Source organism: Pelophylax lessonae, assembly GCF_965119305.1.
Source record: "Pelophylax lessonae genome assembly, chromosome: 4".
NCBI lineage: Eukaryota > Metazoa > Chordata > Amphibia > Anura > Ranidae > Pelophylax > Pelophylax lessonae.
The window spans coordinates 62147017-62169385 of NC_138771.1; the positions used below are offsets into that span (position 1 = coordinate 62147017).

The following is a 22369-nucleotide window of genomic DNA, read 5'->3' on the forward strand; positions in this document are numbered from 1 at the left end:
ATAACCCTCAGGCCTAAACTACTGAGGCAGTTTTAATGTCATTCCATATACTGATTAACCACTTGTTGGGAATTATCTCCTTTGCAAAACAAAGACTTCAAACTACATAAAGTACCTGCTCACAAGAGGTTACATTGCTCAGTTGATAGGTGTAAAGATCACCTGATTAGTTTGTGTCTAACTATAATTGAAAATCAATATTTTGCCAATAAAGATCGTCAATATAACCGAAGGACATCTTAAAGTGTTACTAAACCCAGGAGCCTGCATTCACTATATCTGATCTCCCCACAGTACATGGAAATTAAATTATTTTAGTAAATATAAACTGCTAAATACCTTTTCTCATCAGCAGTATATAGCAGTCTTGGGACTTTTATCAGTGTCTGACCCAGCACTGGTTAAAGGATTATAGGAGTTTTCATCCTTCTCTGACTGTCCTATAAGGCTGCATGACCCTCTGTCTGGACAGTGCTGATTGGCTCTCTGCTGATCACATGCGCCCCCCCCCACACACACACACACACACATACCCCAAGACTCTGTGCTATCAGCAGATGGATTGGCGACTGTGAAAGGGGAGGAATAACCCCTTAGGTTCCACAGTGAGTATAACAAGCATACTTCACTGCATATACAGTCTGATTTAACTGTTGTTGGTAGAGTTGAGCGGACACCTGGATGTCCGTGTTTGGCCGAACTTGAAAAAAAAGTCCGGGTCCGTGTCCCGGACTTTTTTCGAACTTTACCCGGACACCGAACCCCATTGAAGTCAATGGGGACCCGACCTTTCAGGCCCTAAAATGGCTCTAAAAAACCAATGGAAAGGGTTAGAGTGCTGCAAATGGCAGCACAATGTAGTTAAGAGCATGGCAAGTGCTCTTAAAAAAAATTCCCCTTTAAATTTGTAATTTTTAAATAGCAGATTAGAACAGCAATCTGTAGTAAAATATAGCTGAATGCTGCACACAGCAGACTGATAAAAATATATCTGTTTCTCCCTCCTCCTCCTCCTCCTCAGTGGGCTCAAGTGAGGGCAAAAAGATCGTTCACTGCACCACCCCCCACACAGCAAAATCGATGTAGATCGCTAACGGACGATTGTTCTGTCCTGTGTCTATCTGTCCCTGCCTAATCTCTCCAGCCTGTCCCTAAAATGCTCAAATATCTTTCCCTGCCTACACTCCGACCTGTCCCTGCATTCTTTTCGGGCACAATTTTTCCCTGTCTGTCCCTAATCAGCAGCCAGCACGTATGATGTGTGCTCTCTCCCTACACTACAGCAGACTGACGCACCGTGCTGTGTCTCTCGAGCTTATAAAGATCTGGGTCACATGCTTCAGATGGCCAATCACAGCTCCTAATACATTAGTAGGCATGGCTGTGATGGCGCACACCAGTTAAACACTTGTTGATTGGCTGTTGAAAGCCCGCCATTACATACAAAACAGGAAATAAAATTACCGAACACGGATTTTAAACCCGAACATACAGTAAAGTTTTCGGGTCCATGTCCGGGTAACAAAAATCCAATTAACCGGTACAAACCCGAATAATACAGTCCGTGTTCGCTCAACACTAGTTGTGGGTTTAGTATGTATTCTGCTATAATGTGCAGAGAAGATTGCATTTCCTGTCTTATATGGAACATTCAGAAATGTTGATCATACCTCAAAAGATAAAGGATTAGTTCACTTTTGCCAAAAAAAATCTGCCTATACAGAAAAGGAGTGGCTTGTGGATAAAAAAAAAAAAACTGTGCAGCTTTGACTAAAGTTTGCTAATGCCCTGGTACAGGCGTAGGCCATTTATGTACTTCCCAAAAAACTCCCGGAGATAGCATCACTCCATCCTGCCTTGTTGGTAGAACATTGCCAAGACACTCCCAGACATTAATACTCACCTTCACTGTCACAGGAACAAACTCTCAAACCCCCACACATATGTAGTTCACTTTCTCCTCTTTCGCAGCATTGCTAAGCTCAGAGCTACTGTGATGGGGAAAGAGAGAGCATGCAAAGGGGAATGAATTAACTGGAAGTGTCTTAGCAACATCCTAGCAACAAGGCAGGATGGGATGATGCCATCTCCAAGAGTTACATGTGCCATGAGTATTTGTACATTTATTATATTGCGCATGCGTGTGGGGGTTTCATTGACTCACTGCGATTCTGTGATCCAAATCACTGACAGCAATAAATGTCATTTAAAGTCCTGTTGGGACGTACGGTGGGTGAAATGCATGTCCTCCTCAACAGAAGCCCCTGTTCTGCCTGCGCACAGAGTGGCCTGATATACATTGGTAGTCCCAGGGGGTAACACACACGCTGCGATTTCTATGATGGGGCTCCATAGAGACCACACTTGTGTATGTAGACACCGCAAAAACAAAATCTGGTAAAAGGAAGAAATCAGATTGATCCGGAGGAGAACAGAAGACGATGGGAGCAATATTATTGAGAATACTTTTATACAAATAAGTGTGGCTACCTGACAATAAAAGTATGCAAGAAAGGAAAAATAAACAATATCTTGTTCGAACTGGGTACTAGAGCTGGACAATTCTGTATAAAATGAGAATCGCTATTTTTTTGCTTAGAATAAAGATCATGATTCTTGGGGTAACATCATCTTTTACATTATACAACAAAATTGGGCTAACTTTACTGTTTAGTTTTTTTTTAAATTCGTGTGCATTTTTTCCCAAAAAACTGCATTTGAAAGACTTGTGCGCAAATACAGTGTGACATAAAAGATTGCAACGATCACCATTTTATTCTTTATAGGGTCTCTGCTTAAATTATATATGGTATATATATATATATATAATATGTTTGGGGTTCTAAGTAATCTAGCAAAAAAAACTAAATTTTAACTTGTAAGCAACATGTGTCGTAAAAAGCTTAGTCTTTAAGAGGTTAAACTGCCCTCCTTTACAGACGGAGGTTCATTCCTTTGATATAAAAGAAGGAAATGATACATTGTAAAACATTATGTTTATAGTGATCTAGCAGCCTTAGCAATGTTGATAAACATTTGCTGGAGACTCTTTTTTTTTTTTTCTGACAGCTGTGAGTGAGCAGAGAACAGCTCTGTATGAATCGAGGAAATGCCGTTTTAAGATCGTGAGGGGGGATGAATCGAGATCGTGATTTTTTAACGATTAATCATGCAGCTCTACTGGGTACAGGCCTCTCTTTACACACACAGGATGGGAAGCTTCCTTTTTTATTGCATTATGATACTCCAAACCAAGTCTTGTTTTCACCTTGGACAGCTCCCAGAGTTACAGCTCTTGATAAATTACCTTCTCTAGAACAGGGGTCTCCAAACCTAAACAAAGGGACAGTTTTTTGTCCTTCAGACTTTAGGGGGCCGGACTGCAGCCAGCAGGAGTGGAAATTTTCCTGGCATCAGTGGGAGTAAACATCACATTTGGTATTAGGTGGAGGAATAGTGCCCCATTGTTGGTGTCAAATGGGAGAAACGGTGCCCCATTGCCACTATCAGTTGGCAGAACAGTGTCTCGTATCAGTGGGAGGAAAAAGGCAAGCAAAGGGCTGCAGTTTGGAGACCACTGCTCTAGAACAACTGGTTACCCCCCCTTAAGAGTCTAATGCAGGCATTTCAAATTTATGTTTTATAGGCCTCTTGCTCCTTCTCGGTGTTCCACCGTATTTTAAAGTGGGACAAAAGCCTAACTATTCAAAAAATGCCCCCCCCCCCTCCTCTTACCTATCCCACCTCTAACCTGTATAAGAAAGATTTGTGTATTTGTTTATTTTTATTCCACCTCGGTCCGGTCCCCTGATCCTACAGCTTCTGCTTATAGAGCGGTTGACAATGGCTTCAAATGCTGGGAGCTGTAATATCACCCATAGACTCCCCTGACCCAGCCATTGTTGATGCTCCCTCCTCTCCCCTGCAGCAGCAGCTCACCTACACAAGGGAGGCAGAGCTTCGGGATCACCTGACCGGGCTGGAATGGATTTAAAATAGGCAAGTACAAACATTTTTTGTTTAACAGGTTAGGCAGGATTGGTAGGATAAAGGAGGAGGGAACATTTTTAGAAATAGATAGTGTAAGGCTTTTTATTTACTTCAAGGATTTAAAAAACTAATGTGCTACCAGCTGTTCTCCAGTTGATAAGTTCCACTTACTTCCATTATTTCACAGCCAAATATTTCAGGAAATATTTTATGGCTCTTTTTTATGGAATTAAATATTGTAAATGGCACTCTTTACCACACTGGTAAGTTCTGAAGTGCCTTGATCCTGGTCTGGAAGAATTAAGTAGGTGAGGACCTCAGTAGACATGAGGTCCCCTTATATCTATGTCTAGGCAAAACTTTTGTTTTGGATAGTATAGGATTTAGACAAGGGGTCTTCAAACTATGGCTCTCTAGTTGTTCAGGAACTACATTTCCCATCATGCCTAGTCATGGCTGCACACTTGTATAAAGTACTCAAAACCCATACTTGAGTAAAAATACAAGTGCTCTATCAAAAAGTGACTTGAGTAGAAGTACTAAAGTATTTAACATTTTTTGTGCTTAAGCATTGCAAGTAGTATTTTTTTTAATTTTGCTACTCATGTACTGAAAGTAAAAGTACAAGACTTGTGTTATGTAGTTATTAAAGAAAGAAGTCAAACGTTTGAACATCATATTGTTTTTTATTATTTCAAATGATTAACCCAAAGAACAATCATAATTCCTTTGGCTGTAACTTTTTGTAAACAAAAACAGATAAAGTATGTCCCTCCCTTCCCCCTTTAAAGCATCCCTCCTTCTCTTCCCTGCATGTTTTTTTTTCTCCACAGCTTATTGGTGCGCAAAATCATATATAAACCAATGTGATATACAACAATATATTCCAATAATGAAATAAAGGAAGAGTATATGAAATCAAAGTCAATAAAAAGTCCATATATATAATGCCATTATACCATATATATGTGACAAAACAAGATGAATATATTTTCAAAGGTGCAGGAATCAAACAGGTGCTATTCCAAATAATAGGTGCAGACTCCCACCACCTTGTGGATTTCCCCCTTACCCGGCGGATGAAGGTAAGTGCAAAATAATATCCAAATAGACTCTTCCAGTGAAACAAAACTGTAAAACCTGTGCTCTCAACTTCCAGTGAAAAAAAGCAAAATCAGCCTCTTACCAGAAAAAAGGTCTATGTACGCTTGTGACTCTCCTTGGTTGGGGGAGGTTCTCTTTCCCCTAACAGCAGATATGTAGACCATTTTATTTATACATACAGTAGCATTTATTTTCGTATGCGCTGATTTACACATGACATTATACACATTTTTTTGAACTTCATGAAACCTGCCATCTACTGTTCTGGCAGTGGTAATTTTTATAATAGAAAGAGTAACTATGCAGCACAAAAAAAAAAAAAAACTATCGGAGTAGAAGTATTGAAATCATCGAAAAATTGTAGTGAAGTAAAAGTGGAAGTAGGAGAAAAAAATTCTACTCTAGTAAAGTACAGATACCGCCTTTCGGTACTTAAGTACAGTAGTGAAGTAGTTCTACTTAGTTACTATACATCTCTGCATGGCTGTGAATGTCAGAGTTTTACAATGCCTCGTGGGGACGTGTAGTTCCGCAACAGCTGGAGGGCCGTAGTTTGAGGATCCCTGATTTAGACCCCTGGAAGTTTTTTGCTATCTGTATACCCTTAAGAAAGGGTTCCTAATTTCCTACCCCAGGGATTTAACAGGAAGTTAGAGAAAATCTTCCAAAGTGAAGGGAATTTCTCCCTCTTAGACAGTTGTCCTCATAACAAGGGACTCCATGGAAGGTTTTACCTTCTTTTTTTTTTCTGAGGACAGCTCTAAAATTTGGGATTTTACCTTACTTTCTTTCTAAGAGACCATGATCATCAATATGGATAGAGTGGTGAATTCCCCCAGTGGGGTCTAACCTATACCTTTTCTATTCAAAACTGGAAAGGTTTTGTGTAGACATACACTTTAACATATTAGTCCTATTAATTCAACCCACACTTTAATGAGAGTATGACATGTCTGGTCTAACACTTAATCTTGTCACAGATCTCTAAAGTCATTTATTTGTTGCATTCTGCACTACACTCCTTTCCTGCAAGCCATCTTCATCTTTCTTCACACCCATGTGATGAGTCAAGGTGTAGATTAGGATATCATGAAGCCCGTCCTATGATGGAAAGGCAAGTTGAGGATTGTGAGTTCATGTGAGGAGAAAAAAAATAAAACTTTACACCCATGTCATAATCAATGCAGAACCAGACCATGAAGGAGGTTACACTTCTCAGTAAGTGTGGCCAGAATTCTTTCTGCTTGGATACAACTATAAATAAGTTAATCATAGATTAATAAACCAAAGGTTTTCTTTTAAGTCTCATTTCCTCTTTGTTCTGTAGAATTCAGAAAAACAACAGGAGGTCTTATAAAGCCACTTACATTAAAAAAAGCCAATAACACTGAATATTTCTATTCATCTGTCTGGACCCCTCTGGATTGGTGTTAAGAAACAAAAGAAGCAATAAAGTACATTCCTGAACAATATATTTTACATTAAAATTTGCTAGGTGGAGATCAGCTCAAAGATATTTCGTATTTCAACACAACAAACGATGACCAAAGTCAAATCCACATTAAACATAACAGAGTTTAAATCTAGGAAACTACTGAAAGGGCTGATTTTCTCATTTTACTTACTCTAAATGGCATGGCAGCATACAATGAAATATCTTACATACTACCTTTTATAAGAGAGTGGCTTTAAATGTCACACCTAACAATCAAAAGTCACAAACACTTTGCATATGCATTTTGCACATTTCAGTACTTGCTTTAGCTTAAAGCAGAACTTCAAAAAGGGGAAGTTCCACTTATTTGCATCCTTCCCCCTCCACTGGCACATTTGGCACTTTTTGGGGGGAGGGAACGGGTACCGGGTTTCACAGGTACCTGCTCCCACTTCCAGTCAGATGCCCAGAGGTGATCCAAGCCGGAAGTTTGTCACCCCCCCCCCGTTTCCTCCACAGTCTTTTGGGATACATCACAGGTCCCAGAAGACTGCGGGGCCCTTCACAAAGCGCCGCATCAGGGCCATCTTACCGAACGGGCACGCTGGGCAGTTGCCCAGGGGCCCCACTTGCCCGGGGGGCCCCACGTGCCCAGTGGCCCAGCCCCAGCCAAGCATTAGTCCCGATTCCCATGTGCATCCTGTCGGCCCTGTGCTACTGTCAGGCCACTTGGGCTGTGAAGGGGGAGCCCACAACTGCAGGAATGCCCATTCGTCTCCATGGGAACAGGCGCACACAGGACAGTCGAGTCTGACTCCTGTCCATGTGTGTGTTCACCGGACCCAGCCGCCGAACTTGGGAGCTGTCATTAGCCTGGCCCTGCTGTACCAAATATCGCCTTATCGATAATTTGTATTTTTATTCTCGTGGGTGATTGTATAGGCAGGGCCTCAGTGTACTGCATTGCCCTGGGGCCTATAATGCTCTTAAGATGCCACTGCGCTGCACAGAAGTAAACTGGCTGTGAAGCCGCAAGGCTTTCCTGCCAGCTTCCCTTACTTACGGTGCCGGCGTCTGCACCCGAAGCCAATTGAAGAATTGGCTCAGGTGAGGGCATTGCTGGATCCCTGAACAGGTGAGAGTCCTTAAAAAAGTCAGCAGCTACAGTATTTGTGGCTGCTGACTTTTAATTTTTTTGGGGGGATGGGGAGCCTGGAGCTCCTCTTTAAAGAAGAGTTCCACCCAAAAGTGGAGGTTCTGCTTTAAGGACTCCTCACCCCCTTACATGCCATAGTTGGCATGTAATTTTTTTGGGGGGGAGTGGGTACCTAATTTTGACAGGTACCCGCTCCCACTTCCGCTCGGGCTGGCTAGGCGACTCAAGCAGAAGTTCTCCTCTCCCCCCTCCATCCCTGCAATCTTCTGGGACGCATCACAGGTCTCAGAAGATTGCCCAGGCCAGCACAGAGGAGGCGCAGCGCGACTTGTGCATGCCCAGCTGTGAAGCTGCAAGCTGTCACAGTCAGGTGCCCACACTTGTAATACGGCACCGGGGAGAGAACCGAGGGTTCAGGCAGCCGCATCTGCAGCCACACTTTTTGTAGCTGCTGACTTTTAATATAACAAAACTTTGTTTCCCATTTTGTATAGAGTAAGGGAGAGTATTAACCCCTGTCCTTTTTTTGTTTTTTTTGTTGCTATCTGTGACCCGTTGGGGAGATTTCCCTTCACTTTCTGTCCAGGCACAACAGGAAGAGAGAGTAAATCCATCCAAAGCGAAGGAATCTAGTGTCCCTTTTCAATGATTTCCCCTCTATTACTGTTCTGGGGACAACCCAAAATTTGGAATTTTCTTTTACTTTTGGTAAAGAAGGTAAACAGGATAAATAAAGAGGGTGAATCCTACTAACAGGGACACAAACAACAATAAAATTCCGATAGGTGATCTAATCCCTCTTCACACTATCCAACATTAAAAAAAAAAATCAAATTTTTTGCCTTTAAACTTTAAAGTGGAAGTTTACCCAATGGGTGAACGCAATGGGCATTGTTGCACTCCTCCCCCATTTACAGTTCTTGATTTGTTAATTTTAATTTTTTTTTTTGTGTACCCTGCCGCCAACTGCCATTTCTTACTTCTAGGCAAGAGTGATGTCTCCACCACACATATCCCAACACATATCCCTGAATGCTTTACTTTCTATTCACAGCTGCCAGAGAATGGTGTGTCTGGCATGCGTCATCAAGGAGCTGATCTGCCTAAACCAGGAATAGGCACCCAACAACATCATGAACAAAGATGGCGGCATGGGACAAGGCATATGGTAGTGGCACAGCAGATTACTGCAAGAAAACACTGTGGATCTGCTAGGGCAGGTGAATATGCGAGTTGAGGACAACCCTGGATAACAGGTAAGGGATTAGGGAGGGAAGATTTCTCTTCAATAATTTTTTAGAGTAGGAGGTTTGCTCTGACCGGAGGTCTTTAATTTATGGTTTTCATTTGGAATGGACTCACTACATTGCCCTGCTTATAGGAAGAATTAAAACAATAACAGGAAAAGCACTTACCATGTCTTCTACTAGATTCTTCAATTCGGTTTAGCTCCATATTATCTCTTTCAAGCCGAGGTTGGTGTGGTCTGTTCTTTGTTGTTGCTGGCCACAGAGCTATCAATACAAAATGTTAAACAATTAGAATCTTCTACTTTACTTGGTCATTGCTCTTATAAGTTCGTGTTGAAACGGGTTCAAATAGTAGGATTGGGTAAGACTTTGTTAATGTAAATTCACATTCACCAGTGTATATCTGTTTTCATATACAGTGGGTACGGAAAGTATTCAGACCCCCTTAAATTTTTCACTCTTTGTTATATTGCAGCCATTTGCTAAAATCATTTAAGTTCATTCTTCTTCCTCATGAATGTACACATAGCACCCCATACTGACAGAAAAACACAGAATTGTTGACATTGTTGCAGATTTATTAAAAAAGAAAAACTGAAATATCACATGGTCCTAAGTATTCAGACCCTTTGCTCAGTATTTAGTAGAAGCCCCCTTTTGATCTAATACAGCCAGGAGTCTTTCTGGGAAAGATGCAACAAGTCTTTCACACCTGGATTTGGGGATCCTCTGCCATTCCTCCTTGCAGATCCTCTCCAGTTCTGTCAGGTTGGATGGTAAACGTTGGTGGACAGCCATTTTTAGGTCTCTCCAGAGATGCTCAATTGGGTTTAAGTCAGGGCTCTGGCTGGGCCATTCAAGAACAGTCACGGAGTTGTTGTGAAGCCACTCCTTTATTATTTTAGCTGTGTGCTTAGGGTCATTGTCTTGTTGGAAGGTAAACCTTCGGCCCAGTCTGAGGTCCAGAGCACTCTGGAGAAGGTTTTTGTCCAGGATATCCCTGTACTTGGCCGCATTCATCTTTCCCTCGATTGCAACCAGTCGTCCTGTCCCTGCAGCTGAAAAACACCCCCACAGCATGATGCTGCCACCACCATGCTTCACTGTTGGGACTGTATTGGACAGGTGATGAGCAGTGCCTGGTTTTCTCCACACATACCGCTTAGAATTAAGGCCAAAAAGTTCTATTTTGGTCTCATCAGACCAGAGAATCTTATTTCTCACCATCTTGGAGTCCTTCAGGTGTTTTTTAGCAAACTCCATGCGGGCTTTCCTGTGTCTTACACTGAGGAGAGGCTTCCGTCGGGCCACTCTGCCATAAGGCCCCGACTGGTGGAGGGCTGCAGTGATGGTTGACTTTCTACAACTTTCTCCCATCTCCTGACTGCATCTCTGGAGCTCAGCCACAGTGATCTTTGGGTTCTTCTTTACCTCTCTCACCAAGGCTCTTCTCCCCCGATAGCTGAGTTTGGCCGGACGGCCAGCTCTAGGAAGGGTTCTGGTCGTCCCAAACGTCTTCCATTTGAGGATTATGGAGGCCACTGTGCTCTTAGGAACCTTAAGTGCAGCAGAAATCTTTTTGTAACCTTGGCCATATCTGTGCCTTGCCACAATTCTGTCTCTGAGCTCTTCAGGCAGTTCCTTTGACCTCATGATTGTCATTTGCTCTGACATGCATTGTGATCTGGAAGGTCTTATATAGACAGGTGTGTGGCTTTCCTAATCAAGTCCAATCAGTATAATCAAACACAGCTGGACTCAAATGAAGGTGTAGAACCATCTCAAGGATGATCAGAAGAAATGGAAAGCACCTGAGTTAAATATATGAATGTCACAGCAAAGGGTCTGAATACTTAGGACCATGTGATATTTCAGTTTTTCTTTTTTAATAAATCTGCAACAATGTCAACAATTCTGTGTTTTTCTGTCAGTATGGGGTGCTATGTGTACATTTATGAGGAAGAAGAATGAATTTAAATGATTTTAGCAAATGGCTGCAATATAACAAAGGGTGAAAAATTTAAGGGGTCTGAATACTTTCCGTACCCACTGTATATCTGTTTGCATTTCTAAACTGTGGGATTTTAAAATACATATTTTCAATTCATTCTTAATAAACCAATGGAAGATACAAAATAAGGTACGTAAAAATCAGTTGAAATACATAACAGAAAAGAACAGGCAGATGAAGCATAATGAGAACCATGGCACAGTGACAATGGGAAAGGATGACCGGAGAGTCTTGGAAATTCCCTGGGACAGCAATTATAAAATATGCTTACAAGAAAAAAGAATGATAGTGATAAAGGAATGAAGGCAGTAGGAGAGTGACATGAGACCAGGAGTGAACTCAGCATCAATCAAAATCACAATAACTTCAATTTAAATTCACATTAAAAAAGGTACAGATTTTTTTTTCAGGAGAAAATGAAATTTGACCAACTGATGCAATATACATTCGAAGGTTTCAGATAATCTATCTATGCTAGCTTTGTATAGTATAATGTAAGGCAGGGGTCAGCAACCTTTTCCACATCAAGTGCCATGTCCATAAGTCTTAGATAGCTGGTGTGACGGTGAACAAAGTGCCATAGCCGTAGGTAGTTTTCAATTTTTGCAATCATAGTTGTACTGCTAATGTCAAGTAAAACTCAAATATTCTACACAACCATACAGCATCATATAAAGATCTAAGGTCAGCCAAAACGTCAGACCTCAGATTAGCCCCAATGCATGTACACCTGCTCATCAGACCTCAGATTGGCCTCAATGCACACACGCATTTCAAACCTCAGATCAGTCACAATGGGCATCGTTTTTAACAGGTTGGTTGTTTGGTACACAATGCCTCTATGCTAAGAAGATGTATTTTTTGCTAATTTATACCATTAAGCTCTGGATCTGGCTAATGACTAACTGAAGCGGTTATATACAACCAGATTAAAGTACCTAAACAGCTCAAAATTAAATGTTCAGTTTTTCTCTCATTCTTTTTTATAAAATAGGATACAACTTTGTGCAGCTGTGCTGGCTGGCAGGCTTCCTTGGCGCAGTGCGGCAATGTCCTTCCGGCCAACTTGTAGGCAGGTTGCCTACTGTGTATATTTAGTTAGCATCAGCTGCCCAGGTTGGGAGGGCAGTGGTTAATGCTTGTGTGCCTTTTCTTGTGTGTTTGTGGCTTTTCCTCTGGGGTCCAGCCTTTCTCTTGTGTTATATAAAGGGAAGAGTCCTGGATCTGAAGGTGGGAACCTAGAACAAGGAGGAAACATAGAACAAAGCAGGGAGGGGACCTAGAACGGGCCAGGGATACACGCACGGGAACTCAGAACTACGCATTAAGAAGCTTGCTGGTAGGTTTGGAACACGAACCATTGGAACGCTCCCAAGGACAAGGACTCCTATGCTCGAGTTATTGCCAAGTTGGGACTATTCCCTAACAGACTTCACCGGTACAGGTAACCTGGGGCAGCCACAGTTAGGTTTAGTTATGGAAAGGATGCCACTGCACATTGTACATGTTCTGCCAAAAGTTCAGTAAAGTTTTTACAACTGCTTGAGGCATGGTCTGAGGTTACTCAAGGGGTGCATGTGGGGTCCTGTTGTCTCCCTAAGGAACCAAGATCTGAAAAAGCACATTAGGGTCTGTGAAACATCACTGCAATGCAAGGTTGTTTTTTGAGTCTGAGGAATAGTTGTTGCCATGGGTAGCTATAGAAGCCACAGAAGCATGGTACCTGGTTAGAGAACAGGTTCTCCGGGATCGAGGGGGTTCGGTGTCTGGCTCCCTCCCTAGCTGTCCATCTCCGTCGGTCACCGAGAGTGGATTAGCATAATGGAGATTCAATACTTGGTCACTTGGTATGGAAAGACAAGAATTAAGTGAAAACATGAATGAGGTCCATGCTATGTGCTCAGTGGGACCCCTTTCTGTTACTAGGAGTGAGGTAACAGAGGTATGCTGACTGGTGGAGTGGGCATAGGCTCTGCATGTCCCTCCTAATGCAACACATACACCTGTACAAAGGTGTAGGACAAGGTACAACATCTTCAGGAGGAACTCCGCATATTACCCTACACACAAGTGGCAGTTGGGGGACTGCCTTAATGTTTGCCTTTTCAGATGACAGTGGCCCCTGCCTGGTCTTGGGCATTGGTCCTGAGCACGCCTTTTGGGCAAAGTGTTACCCCTGTGCTATGATGAATGACCCTGTTCATTGCCTGGCATAGCCCAATGAACCCACCCCAAGATAGGCCTCCTATGTAACCCACACATGGCGCCCAACAAGTTTATAGGGAACATGTAGGAAGTGTCACCCACCTGCCCTACACACTGTTTTCACTGACGTCAGAAAAGTGGGTGAACCAGCCTTTGTAAGTGGCAGCCTATGGAACTGTCATTTACATCCAATGCCTTTTCACACCAGCAAAGAAAGAACTGTGTGCCTGTCTTAGCATGCTTGCCTCAGGTAAGGCATTTGTGAGTGTGTAATTGGGTGTGAAAACCCTGAGCCAAGCAGTGGTTATATGTGGCTTTCTTCAACACAAATATAATCCCAGTGTAATCAACATATTGAGAATGGAATTAATGAAGTGGTTACAGAGGCCACAGTAGGTCTCTATTTATTCATCACACACTGGTCAGAAATGACACTGGAGAACATTTATATCTGTCATGACTGCAAATCACCATAACGACTGCTTTATATATATATTATATATATATATAAAATATAATATATTATATATTTTTAGACTGGTGTGGGGACCCTGCCAAAAGCAGTAGTTTCCCTAGCCTAAATTATAGGCTAAGTTGATCTTTCTGAACATGTTACACCCATATTTAGGGTGTAACATAATTAGCAACAGACCCCTCTCCTCCTGATCCCCCCCACCTCCTTTTGACATGGAGCCAGGGGATCTCACATTCGCTGTCACAATTCAGAGAGAGAGCTGCAGTGCGGAGCTCCGCCCATATGGCCGCGTCATTGATTCACAAATCCCTGTGAATCAATGAACTACAAGTACCAGCATCCTTTGCAGGTGATGGCTTGTAGGTCTCAATTAACTACCAGGGCACTGTTGAGCGCTCTAGGTAGTTCATTAAGCTTCCTGCCATCCTGTAACTTCCTGCCTGTATCGGAGGTACAGGCAGACAACTGCACAGACAGTCTGCCGGACCATGGCATTACACCCTGGGAGCAATGCTTTATAGGCTCCTAACAAAAAAAAAATTATATATGCATATTTTTTTTAACCTGCAAAAAAATGTGCATTTATTTATTTATTTTTTTATTTTTTGTAAAGGTGAACTTATTTTTTAAGAGCTGGGTAAATGCTGCTAGTGGGCCTTTGAAGAAGTCTCTGGTTTACTTGCCCAAGAGGGGCTTAAAAGTCCTTTCTTCTGCACTGACTGTAAATAGAGGTCCGGAATCTGTTTCTTTGGTCGCTTTTGAGTATCCCTTATTTCTCTGAGTTTATAGTGTCTAATAAACTCTGTGAAACTTTTTAAAGTTACTGATGCCCAATTTCTTACACCCTCACAAACAGTCAAGCATTCTGCCCTAATGTTTGAAATGTTAGCCCTGCCCACCACGCAACCTGGTGGTCCCTCACCACCTCCCAGGAGTAAGTGCGTTTACACAAAGTTTTTATTTTACAATGGATCTTGGCAAGAGAAGTATCAAATGTGGCACAAATGATTTTTAAGGAGGCTGTAGGGAGCACAAGGGACTGTTAAAACAGTGATCCCTAGCAATTTCCTGTAATGTGTCTCCAGTCTACGACTGTCTCCTGTAACATGCCCCCAATTTTTAACAAATCCTAAAGCATGTTTGCAGTCTCTTATTGTCTCCTGTAGCAGGTCTACAAATTCTTGCCATCTCTTTTAGCATGTGTCAGGAACATCATAACAGCTGCATGGCACGTGCACCACAGATATTGGCGTCAAGCGGGTTATTTAAACCGGAGTTCTGCACAGATTCATTGCTAAATGGTCTTTCAGTCTGTATTTATGCGATTCCCAACCCTGAACTTGTTTCTGACCTTGTTGCAGGCTTGGCTTCAACCTCGTCTGCTATTGGATTATCCATGCTTATAACTGCTGCTCATCTCCATTACTGACCTCAACTAGGACTTCTGACCAAGATTCTGCCTATTACTTAGTACCTCGCGGCCTCCTTATTGCCAACCTCTTCTTGTTTCCAACCTTGATGCTGGCTGTGATTTTAGGGCTTTGCTCTTCACCTGTTACTGACCCAGCTTGTGACCCAATTCTGCTCCTATCTGAACTTGGAGTACCCTCGGTGCATTAAAGTGGTTGTAAACCCTTACATGCACTCAGTGAAGTGACTAACCTCAGCTAATACACAGAAATTCAATAAATCCTCCTAAATAAGTTGTACCTGTTTATCTGCAGTATTCTTTTCTCTACATCCCTTCAAAGTCCAGAATTTAAAAAGTTTGTCTAAGCTGTCAGAAAAAAGGGAGCGGAGAACTGAAATTACACACTATGCAGAGCTAAGTCAGGAGAGCTTTGAGAGCTGATTGGAGGGAAAGGACACCCACCCCCTTCACACAGCACACAGGAACAGAGCTGAGGCTGTCAATCAGCTGGAGGTTCCTCCCCTGTCACCATTTTTCTCTTGATGTCAGAAGTGATTCATGTTGATAGCAGAGGAATGAATCAGCAGACAAAAATTACACTGCTCTGGATTGAGACCAGTACACACTATAGAGGGATATGCTTTGTTCATATTTCACGTCTGAATTATGCAAAAGGCCAACCTCGTCATCTCCGGCTCCTCAAACAGGTATACGATAGCATGCCCGTAGTCTCTGACCATCTCGTGTTACAAATTTGCAGTTTGACTGCTATCTTTAGCATTACATTTACTGAATATTATGTGTGGTGATGTCAGGGGCCGCACTTGAGGCCCCCTTTTTCAAGTAAGTTGACCACTAGAGATGGGCCGAACACCCCCCAGTTCTGTTCGCACCAGAACTCCCGAACAGGGAAAAAGTTTGAACCCGAGCTGCAAACTCCATTAAACCCGAACCTCCATAGGACCCGAACATGAAAAATCAATAATCCCCATTTTAAAAGGCTTATATGAAAGTTATTGGGCATAAAAAGGGTATGGGGCCCGAGTACTGCCCTGGGGGAGATGTATCAATGTAAAAAACACTTTATAAAAAGATCTTTTTTTAAGGAATACTGATTTTAATGATGCTTAAAGTGAAAAAATAAAAATGAAAAATTCCTTTAAATATAGTCCCTTTAGTCTGCCTGTAAAGTGGCGCATCTGTACTGCGTAAAGAACTTGCTGCCATTTGTAAAGAAAAAAGATGACTTTTTTTATGTTTTCGGGCCGGCGGTGTTCCGGTTGTTGTGATCGACGACTGATCTACATCGGGGACATTGTTTTTTTTTTTTTTTTTAATAAAGGAAATGTGAAAAATGGCCTCTTGTCTCTATTTTTTACACTTTTTTTGGTGAATGACAAATGTACCCCATACTCATTCACATAAGGGGCTGAGATCTGAGGGCCACCTTGTTAAAGGGGGCTTCCAGGTTCTAAAAAGTCCCCCACCTGCAGACCCCCATTGGCCAGGATTGTAGGGAAGAGGCCCTTGCCCCCATCAACATGGGGAAAGAGTGCTTTGGAGTGGGGCAGAGCCCACCCCGCCTCAAAGCACCCCACAATATTGAGGGCATGTAGCCTGACATGGTTCAGGAGGGGGGGGTGCACGCTTGCCCCCCCCCCCTCCTTTCTTGGCTTGCCAGGAAAGGGTGTGGTATGGTTTGGGGAGGGACCCCAACGCCATTTTTTTTTCTATTGCTGGCAAACTCGGCAATGTTTTTTTTTGTCATTCAGCTGTCAGCGGGGAACCCCGCAGACAGCTGATGACTCATCTGTTAAGGACACTGTGGCCCTAACAACCTATTGACTGCGCACAGAATGTTTGGGTGTGCGGCGAGCAGTAGAATGGACGATGTTCGGACCAAAATTGTGCTTGGCCCGAACTGTTTGCTCATTCCTTTTGACCACTACTGATGTAGATTGGTAATGTGTAATGGGTCTCCACTACTACTATTAGCAGTATTAGAAGTATGTAGAAATGAAATGGAATAAATCAGAGTATAAAACGGAACCTCTGCTAATCAGGATTTGCACACAGGAATGTATGGCCACGGACTATTTTTATTATATTCAGTGACATGCGCACTCAGATGTTTACACTGTGTATAAACATAAAGCGGAAGGAGAGATTACAGTCTGAACACACATCAAAGCTCCTTTTATCAGGTTTGGCAGACAGCAAAAAATATTTTCAAATTTTAAATGGAACCCCGCTGCCATTTGGATCCAACATACAGGTGTTTACTTAGTATGCCTGTGGGAGGCAGACAAGGAACTGACAGATACTGGAGGCCAATTAGTTCCTTCTAGACACCCCACCATGGGGATGATCTATGTGCCTCATTACTGAAAGTGTATGTCAGGGCAAAAAAAATCATATGCAGTACATCGCTGCAATACCCCATGGTTTATCTCTTTAACGCTTTTACTGCCAGAGATGTTTTTTTGTGTGTTTTTAACCACACACGTTAAAATGCACATTTTAGGTACAATGATTAGTTAAAAAAACATTTTCTGAAAGCGGAGACCTTTGTAGAATGCAATGGCGGTAGTGCTAATTTTTTTATGTCACACAATATTAGCGCAACAGTTTATATCAAACCCATATTTTTAGTAAAAAAAAAAACACTAAAGTAAAGGTGAGGTTGCAACATGTAAATTTATACCAAACATGTCAAGCTTTAAAATAACGTGCACCTGTGAAATGATGAACTTCAGTGCACAAAATTTTACATGGATGACACATTAAAAGCCAATACATAGTTAAAGTCAGGTTGAAAAAAAGACATAATCCATAGGAAAAATGAATAAATAAATAGAAAACCTCCATATACAGGACTCTATACAGGCGGTCCCTGGGTTACAAACAAGATAGGATCTGGGGGTTTGTTCTTAAGTCATATTTGTTTGTAGGTCGGAACAGGTACATTTTTTAAGTGTAGCTTAAAAAAGTAATTTTTAAGTTTTTTGGATAGCATAGGGAAGAGTTTTTTTGCAGTCTGTGCCTCTGTTCTGAAGATGTCACCTCACTTTCTGTCCCTATGACAAATTGGATTTTGAAAATTGTTGGTTGTTGAGAAAGCAAGGATTGGTGACAAAGCTTCAGTCCCGTGAGAACTCTTACAGGAGTGAATTTCCCTTCCTAGGGGTAGATTTGTTCTCAGTTCCTGTTGGCTTCCTCAGTTTGTAAGTCGGATGTTTGTAACACGGGGACCGCCTGTACTTACAGTTGATCCAGGCAAACAAATGATGGCCCTAGAATTTATGCTTTCATTCTGATGTGCATGGTGATATCCATGGTGTTTCGTATGTTGGTGCTTCCCCTTCCAGTGTTTGCATTTACATTTAAATGTGCAAGTTTTGGGAGCAAAGGGCTTTACAGTTTTATTTGGATGGGGGGGTTAAATTCTTGGGCGTAGATTTAAATTTTTTTTTTTTTTTTATTACAAACTTTTATTGAAATAAAAATAGTTTGTAATACAAAGATCGTATATTGTGACAAAAAATTGACCAGGTTTGAAAAAGTGAGCAAAACATTTCAAATAATAAGAAAAACATTATATGTACAATGTAATGTAAAAAAAAAAAAAAAAAAACAAGCAAAAAAAACTGCTCTGTATTGTTCGAGAGTGTATTTTTCTTTTTTCTTTTGTTTTGTATGTTTTTTCGTTAAAAACTTTCAATAAAAATTTTCTGATTAAAAAAAAAGCAATTTTTTTCACCTAACTTTATTGCCATCACATAAGGGTCTTATTTTCTAAAATAACAAAATATCCCAACTGTATATTTAACAGACCCAAAGTGAAAATAAGAGAAGTTCATTTGTATTATTTTATTTCAGGTTCTTATATAGCGCTGTCAATTTACGTAGCGTTTTACATATACATTGCACATTCACATCAGTCCCTGCCCTCAAGGAGCTTACAATCTAAGGGCTCTAACTCCCATTCATACATACATAGTAGGGCCAATTTTTTTATACAGGATCCAATTATCCTACCAGCATGTCACCAATATGTGACGGTGGCGGGTATCAGATCCCTGCCTTTCTCACTAACTCGTGACCAAGGACCAGGCAATCTCACACCCTGCCGTACGGCACTTGCGTAACAATGCCACTCTCAGCTGCACCTGACACAAAGATTTTCCAGCTTGCGGGACCACAATCTAGATGCCAGCAGGCTGAGAGCGATTGTCTCCGGGCTAATTAAGCAATTAACCCTTTCACTGCCACCACCGCTACGTTATGAGCCCAGCGGAAGCTTGTTATGGTTTACATACACTTCAATACACGGTACATGGCACACAGTTTATCATGGGTAATACAGTCATTCTCAGCATCATTACATACCCAGATAAGATGATTCACCCCTTCCACATTCTAAACTACAATGTCATTGGCACTGCGGACACCAAGAATGCTTACACTTAAATTTCCTGCAGATAGCACAGACCGTAATATGCATCTGTACAACACCACAAATGTCATGCTCTTCATAAACAATATAGCAGAGACTGTGCAGTCCTATTTTAAATTACACAAGATAAACTTTTTTTAGTTGCTGGCAAACTTTTCAGTTTTCACTTTGCAGCTGTGTTGGTGGATTGGGGAGATTAGCGTAACATTTATTTAGACCATCCAAAGAGATGGTTGACAATGTTAAAATGTACATAAAATGTAATCATAAATTTTGTCTTATTTGCTTTTGGTCTGTAAAGTATAACTAAAGGCAAAACTTTCTTTAAATTTTGGATAGAGTGGAGAAGGATAAGAACGCTTGTCGGCTTTTATTGCTGTCTGTGCCCCCATTAAGAAGATTCACCCTCTCTATTTGTCCTGTTTACATTATCATTGAAAATCACAAATTTTGGGTTGTCCCCAGAAAAGTGATAAAGGGGAAATAATCCAATGGGGACACTAGTTCTGGTGACCTGGGGGGGCCCAAGTTATTCTCTTATATTGCAGGGATTTCCTCTCACTTCCTGTTTCGATATGGGACAGGAAGTGAAGGCAAATCTCTCCAATGGGACACAGATTGGGAAAACAAATTTAACCTTCTCACATCCGCGCTACAGCCTATATACGGCTGCAGCACGGACTTGAATTTTCGGGAGGCCGTTTTTAAACGGCCTCCCATAAACACGCCCGCCGCGCGCTCCCGCGAGCGCGCATCGGGCAGAAGCTGTGTTGGCCGTGTCCCTTGGACACAGCCAATCACAGATCGAGACGAATGGCCAATCACAGCGGCCATTCGTCACGATCGAGGCATCCAATGAGAGATGATCTCATATGTAAACATATGAGATCATCTGTCATTGCCTCGGTAGTAACAGACTCCCCGCGCGCTCCCGCGAGCGCGCACCGGGGATAATCTGTGTTGGCCGTGTCCCTTGGACACAGCCAATCACAGATCGTGACGAATGGCCAATCACAGCGGCCATTCGTCACGATCGAGGCATCCAATGAGAGATGATCTCAAATGTAAACATTTGAGATCATCACTCATTGCCAGCTCTCCCTCCTCACACACAGACTGCAGTGTGAGGAGAGGAGAGATCGTAAGTGTAAAAAAAGTGCCCACCATTGCCCACCAGTGATCACCAGTGCCCACCAGTGTGCCCACCAGTGTGCCCACCAGTGTGCCCACCAGTGTGCCCAGTCTCATCAGTGCCCACCAGTGTGCCCACCAGTGCCCACCAGTGTGCCCACCAGTGTGCCCACATGTGCCCATCAGTGCCTGCCCAGTGCTCATCAGTGCCGCCCAGTGCTCATCACTGCCGCCCAGTGCTCATCAGTGCCGCCCAGTGCCCATCAGTGCCCGCCCAGTGCTCATCAGTGTCGCCCAGTGCTCATCAGTGCCGTCCAGTGCTCACCAGTGCCGCCCAGTGCTCATCAGTGCCGCCCAGTGCTCATCAGTGCCGCCCAGTGCTCATCAGTGCCGCCCAGTGCTCATCAGTGCCGCCCAGTGCTCATAAGTGTGCCTAGTGCCCACCAGTGTGCCCATCAGTGCCGCCCAGTGCTCATCAGTGCCGCCCAGTGCTCATCAGTGCCGCCCAGTGCTCATCAGTGTGCCCAGTGCCCACCAGTGTGCCCATCAGTGCCGCCCAGTGCTCATCAGTGCCGCCCAGTGCCCATCAGTGCCCGCCCAGTGCTCATCAGTGCCGCCCAGTGCTCATCAGTGCCGCCCAGTGCTCATCAGTGCCGCCCAGTGCTCATCAGTGCCGCCCAGTGCTCATCAGTGTGCCCATCAGTGCCGCCCAGTGCTCATCAGTGCCGCCCAGTGCTCATCAGTGCCGTCCAGTGCTCATCAGTGCCGCCCAGTGCTCATCAGTGCCGCCCAGTGCTCATAAGTGTGCCCAGTGCCCACCAGTGTGCCCATCAGTGCCGCCCAGTGCTCATCAGTGTCACCGTGCCCATCAGTGTCACCAACGATGGCAAAAAAATTTTTCTCAGCCGAGGAGGCCTTCAATATAATCAGTGAGGACATGGACAGGGAGCTTTCTGCTTCGGAATCTTCGGAGTCAGAGTCTGACTCCGAAGTAAATTACGAGCCGGTCATTAGCAGTGGGACGCAGACCGACTCAGACGAGGAGGAATACTGCCCGCCTGCCAAACGAAGGCGTTCTGGTGAGGAGGAGGCAGTGCCATCCACCAGCTCCGCGGTGCCATCCACCAGCTTCGCAGTGCCATCCACCAGCTCCGCAGTGCCATCCACCAGCTCCACAGTGCCATCCACCAGCACCACAGTGCCTCGGCAAGAAAGGCCAAGCTCAAGTGGGGTGTCACCTCGCCCCCAAAGGGTTAGGACCAACGCCAGCCTTCCCTATGCCCTTCTGAACCCCCTGTGGCTTCCTCCCAACTCAGGAGAAGCCATCATCCCCCCTTTCACTGCCCAGCCAGGAGTCCAGGTCAACACTGAGAACTTTGTCCCAATTGACTACTTCCGTTTAATTTTTACGGAGGACCTGCTGACGTCCATTGTGGCCCAGTGCAACCTGTATGCACATCAATTTATCCAGAGTAACCCCACATCTTTTTATTCCCGTCCCTTTGAGTGGAGAGACCTAACGGTGGAGGAGTTCAAGATATTTTTAGGCCTCACCCTCAACATGGGACTCAATAAAAAAAACGAACTGCAAGCATATTGGTCAACCAAACCAATCTACCATATGCCCATCTACTCTGCAGTAATGCCCAGGGCCAGGTATCTGATGATCATGAGGTTCCTACATTTCAACGACAATACCCAGTGCCCTCCCCGAAATTCCCCAGCATTTGACAAGCTGTTCAAAA

The 22369-nt window shown here is 43.2% G+C and overlaps 1 protein-coding gene across 1 annotated transcript in view; it reads right to left on the reverse strand.

Moving 5' to 3' along the window:
* LOC309554011 (ADAMTS-like protein 5) overlaps positions 1–22369 on the reverse strand; it is a 141192-nt gene that overhangs the window by 13716 nt on the left and 105107 nt on the right. The window contains exon 11 of the mRNA XM_082255531.1: positions 9101–9199. Coding sequence (XP_082111657.1) covers positions 9101–9199 — 99 coding nt within the window. The remainder of the gene's footprint in view (positions 1–9100; positions 9200–22369) is intronic.